This window comes from Gadus morhua, chromosome 17, assembly GCF_902167405.1.
Source record: "Gadus morhua chromosome 17, gadMor3.0, whole genome shotgun sequence".
In the NCBI taxonomy this organism is placed as follows: domain Eukaryota; kingdom Metazoa; phylum Chordata; class Actinopteri; order Gadiformes; family Gadidae; genus Gadus; species Gadus morhua.
The window spans coordinates 11,906,683-11,911,682 of record NC_044064.1 but is presented as its reverse complement, the minus strand read 5'-3'; the positions used below and the strand labels follow the sequence as shown (position 1 = coordinate 11,911,682).

Here is a 5,000-nt window from a genome sequence, read left to right as displayed (position 1 = left end):
CATGAGGTGGCGGTATAGGGTTTTAACTGTACTGGAAGGTAGATGGTAACCCTGGCCTACTGATAGTTGCTGTTACACCATCTCACCACCAGGGCGTGATGTCGCTCTACTCTGTTCAAATTGCTGTTAACATTTGTTAGTGTTACCTTTATCTCTCTCACCTCCAAATATATACAGTAGTAATAATATGAGTATCAGAACTATTTTTATTACTTATTATTTGACAATTATCTTAATATTATAATACTTGATGCACGTTTAAGTTTGAATGACTTTCCCGTGAAGTATTTGTAGCTGTGATGGGAGTATTTGAAGTATTATAACTGATTTAATTGTGGTTGGTTGCAAACTTGTTGTTTCACAGGGAAGTCACAGTGTTGGTTTACAAGGAGAGAGAGGAGACAAGGTAAACACACACGCGCACCATCTATGTTTTTCTTACTTAATCTACATCTATATTTATATCATTTTCAATCCTCCTCTTCTTTACTCGTTCTCCATCTACCTCGACTCTCACCTTGTTCCACTTCCTGGTTCCCGCCCCCCTGCCTATGTTCCCCCTCTTGATTGGCTGATCGCTGTGTGTTTCGGTATCCAGGGAGACTTGGGTCTGCCCGGGCCCAGCGGTACCCACGGCGACGGCTCTCAGATGGGAGGAGGGATTCTAACCATCTACAAAGGAGCTCAGGTAACTAGCAGGAGAGGGCCAGCTTCCCACGTGCCCTGGGGCAACTGCACAGTAGGAGAGAGAAGGACCTAAGACACACCCATACATGGCATCCACATGTCTGTGTGTGTTCATGCATGTTCATCATCACCTTCAGAAAAAATGCCTATCATTCCTACATAGTTTTCAACAGTCATCAGTCAAATTGCGTAATTGGCATGCCATTCTCACTGTAGAAGCTTCTCTGCTGTGACAGCAATAAAATGTAACTCCTATCAAATTCTAAACTTTCTCTCTCTGTCCCTCTCTCTCTCTCTCTCTCTCTCTCTCTCTCTCTTTCAGGGCGATCCAGGTTATCAAGGTCGCCGTGGGTATCCAGGGAGACCAGGTGCCCCCGTACGTGGTCTTACCTTCACTTTGTTTTGAGCATCATTCGTTCAGCTTATAGAAGGATATGTTGTTGGCGTGTGGCTCAGGAGGTAGGGGGTGGTGACTGGTCACCGAAAGGGTTGCTGGTTCGCTCCCCGGCTCCTCCGCGCTGAGTGTCGACTGGTGTCTCTGAGTGAGAGACCACACCCTGACTGCTCCTGACGAGCTGACCGTGCCCTTGCTCGGTGGCCATGCGCCGCCGTCGGTGTGTGAATGGCTGTATTAATGGGTGTTCTAATGCGTACGTTAGGCGATATTGTAAAGCACGTTCATTGGCTTTTGGGGAGAGAAGCTCTGTATAAATGCAGTCCGTTTAAAAAGAAAATGCAATGGATTTATGCAATGGAGATTGTTGTTGTTTTGGTTTCCAAAGTAAAAGTCCTTCTGTGATTTCACTCATCAGCCTGGAGGAATTTAACCTTGGACACCGGGTTGTTCCAATGTGGTCAGAGGATGTCCACTGTGTTTAGAGTTGTCCCTGTGTGTCTCTGACTGTCATTCAGGGTCCGTTTGCCTTTCCTGGTGAGGTCGGGGAGAAGGGAATTCCTGGATACCCCGGCGGACGGGTAAAAACTTATAAACTTAAAAATAAAAGGAGCTAAATCAACACGTTTTCTTTCTAAGACATTCTCATTAACAAAGCGTGTCTCTGCTTCCCAACAGGGACCTTCCGGTTTTAACGGCCCTCCCGGTGGACTAGGACAGCAGGTAAACTGTGGAGAAATACACAATACAAATGATCAACATAAAACTACAAATGATCAGGATTGTTGAGTTAGTTCAATGAATATGCACATTGTTTTTTTATTTTATTGGGAATTTCTTCCTATTTGTTTATGTATTGAGTCCACTTCATTCATTGTATTTTACTTATATATCTCATATTATTATATATTGTTATATGTGCTACTTTTTAGTACCCATCTAATCTACATTACCATTATTAGGTTGCCACTTTAATCAGAAGTGATATACAATTAGTGTCGAAGATTCAACCCAGAAATGCCAGAATAACGCGAGTACATACAATTAATCAAATAAGAAACTGCTTCATGTGCTACGTCTTTGAAAAATAGAGACAGAAGAACCCAAAGGGATAGAAGATATATAATCTACATTGCTCTAGTTATAATATAGCCAAATTTTATATAGAAGGGGTTACACAGCTGAGTTTAATCATAAAACTTCATTGATTATTAATGCTTGTTATTTTTCCACACAGGGATACAGAGGAAACAACGGTCAACCAGGGCAACCCGGATACATAGGACCCAAGGTGATCATATATTTGCGGCATGCCTGCAGTACCTCACTTTTACCACCAGATGACAGTAATGTCGTTTACGTTATTTTGTTGTGAACTCATTTTGGACCGAGTTGTTTTGTGAAGGCTTAACTGCTGAATTAAATTATTTTAAACACACTGGAGGGTGTTGTGTGACTTGTAACCTTTCTGTTGATGACTGGTGTGTGTGTGCGTTGCTATGTGAGAATGGTATTGCTGACAGTCTTCTCTTCGTTGTCAGGGCGACCAAGGAGACACAGGACCACCAGGACCACCGACCTACTCCAGCAACCGCGGGACCTCAGTTCAAGGTGTGTGTGTGTGTTTGTGTGTGCGCACATACACACACACACACACACAAAAATACCCAGACAAGCACATACTCCCTTCTCCCTGGGTGTATTGTATTTCCTGTTCCTCACTTCCTTCCCCCCTGCTGATTGGGTACAGGTCCACCAGGTGACCCCGGTTTGGATGGATATCCCGGCCCCCGTGGCGACCAGGGACCCAGCGGTTACCCCGGATCCCCTGGAATACCAGCACCCAGCTTCGGATCCGGTAGGACACACACACACACACACACACACTGAATAAATCTCTTCACCGATCATTGGATCAGTCCATCATAACCCGTCTGTCCATCGCCCCCACCCCCTCTGTCCATCTCAGATCGCCCCGGGTTACCGGGCTTCCCCGGGACTCCTGGCCCCAAGGGAGAGAGAGGTAACCCTGGGAGACCGTCTTACAGCCCCGAGGGTCGGCCCGGGAACCCAGGACCTCGGGGTCTCACAGGACCCACCGGCCCCCCCGGGCTCACAGGTACGACCCCTGGAAGGTCAGGGCGTGACCCCTGACCTCTGCAATGACATCCCTAGGGGGTCGTTCCCCCGCTGTAAAGGTCAACCGCTTCAGGTATAGCCACCAAGCGGCCATCGTTTCCCTCACATCGCCATGGCGATATCCAGACAGCAACACCCACCTAAACGAAAAGCGATACAAACAACGACAGATCCCAACTGGCATCTTCTAACCCTGAAGACGTCTCACACCGGCTGATCTTGTCGGCGAAGGTTCATCCACTCCGAGCCTCTGTTCTCCCATCTCACCACTAGGGGGTGCCGTTGTTTCATAAAGTTGTGGAACTGACAACAAAACCAAACTGCACATAATACTGTCCGAATTAATCCATCTATCCATCAATCTATCTATCCATCTCTAGAGATCTGTCAGGATAGAAAGACATGTTTACACTGCAACAGACAACCTGAAAATGTAGGCTTACCTTTTAACAATGATATTGTGGGGCTGTTTGTGTGTGTGTGTGTGTGTGTGTGTGTGTGTGTGTGTGTGTGTGTGTGTGTGTGTGTGTGTGTGTGTGTGTGTGTGTGTGTGTGTGTGTGTGTGTGTGTTACAGCTACTAGTCCCGGTTTTCCGGTGTCTATTCCTGGGACCCCTGGCCAGCCTGGAGTCCGAGGCCCCCCTGGTGGTACTGGCTACAGAGGACACAAAGGTACACACACATAGACACTCACACAGACACATACACATACGCAAACATAAAGACACACACACATACACATACGCAAACATAAAGACACACACACATACACATACGCACAGATACATACACATACGCAAACATAAAGACACACACACGTACGCAAACATACATACCCGCACACAGACACACGCAAACATACACACACACACATGCACACACACACAAACAGTATATTCCACTTCCCACTTATATAACTCACATGACTTCTAATATCCATCTTTCTCTTTTCATCTCGCTGTCAACTCCCTCCTCTCCCTATGTCATTACCCTCCTCCCCTGTCATCCCTCTCTCCCCCATCACTCACCCCTCTATCATCCCCTCTCATTCCTCTATCATCCTCTCCCTCATCACTCACCCCTCTATCATCCTCTCACTCATCTCTCTCCCATCCCGCTTTCCTATTTGCACTCCTCCCTCTCACTCATCTCTCCCCCCTCTCCTCTCCTCCCCCTCTCCTCCCATCCCTCTCCTCTCCTCCCCCTCTCCTCCCATCCCTCTCCTCTCCTCCCCCTCTCCTCTCCTCCCCCTCTCCTCTCCTCCCCCCCTCCTCTCCTCTCTCCTCCCCCTCTCCTCTCTCCTCTCCTCTCTCCTCTCATCTCTCCTCCCCCTCTCCTCTCCTCCCCCTCTCCTCTCCCCTCTCCTCCCCCTCTCCTCCCCTCCCCCTCTCCTCCCCCTCTCCTCTCCTCCCCCTCTCCTCTCCTCTCTCCTCCCCCTCTCCTCTCTCCTCTCCTCTCTCCTCCCCCTTTCCTCTCCCCCCCTCTCCTCTCTCCTCCCCTCCCCCTCCCCTCTCCTCCCCCTCTCCTCTCTCCTCCCCCTCACCTCTCCTCTCTCCTCCCCCTCTCCTCCCCCTCACCTCTCCTCTCTCCTCCCCCTCTCCTCCCCCTCTCCTCTCCTCTCCTCTCCTCTCTCCTCCCCCAGGAGAGAATGGAGACTGCGCGTGTCTGGGGGGGGGCTCCAGGGGGTACCCGGGGTCACAGGGACCCCCCGGGCTGGACGGCATCCCCGGTGGATACGGACGGAAGGGCGAGGCGGGAGACCCCGGCTCCCCCGGATACAC

At 49.3% G+C, this 5,000-nt stretch overlaps 1 protein-coding gene across 2 annotated transcripts in view; it reads left to right on the top strand.

Moving 5' to 3' along the window:
• Positions 1-5,000, top strand: part of col4a6 (collagen, type IV, alpha 6) — an 87,597-nt gene that overhangs the window by 63,561 nt on the left and 19,036 nt on the right. For both annotated transcript variants that reach the window (XM_030338532.1, XM_030338531.1), the window contains exons 12-22: positions 365-406; positions 599-688; positions 1,010-1,063; positions 1,600-1,662; positions 1,760-1,804; positions 2,319-2,372; positions 2,623-2,692; positions 2,832-2,939; positions 3,051-3,200; positions 3,796-3,891; positions 4,862-5,000. The exon at positions 4,862-5,000 is cut by the window's right edge and continues 19 nt beyond it. In XM_030338532.1, the coding sequence (XP_030194392.1) occupies positions 365-406; positions 599-688; positions 1,010-1,063; positions 1,600-1,662; positions 1,760-1,804; positions 2,319-2,372; positions 2,623-2,692; positions 2,832-2,939; positions 3,051-3,200; positions 3,796-3,891; positions 4,862-5,000 (911 nt within the window). The remainder of the gene's footprint in view (positions 1-364; positions 407-598; positions 689-1,009; positions 1,064-1,599; positions 1,663-1,759; positions 1,805-2,318; positions 2,373-2,622; positions 2,693-2,831; positions 2,940-3,050; positions 3,201-3,795; positions 3,892-4,861) is intronic.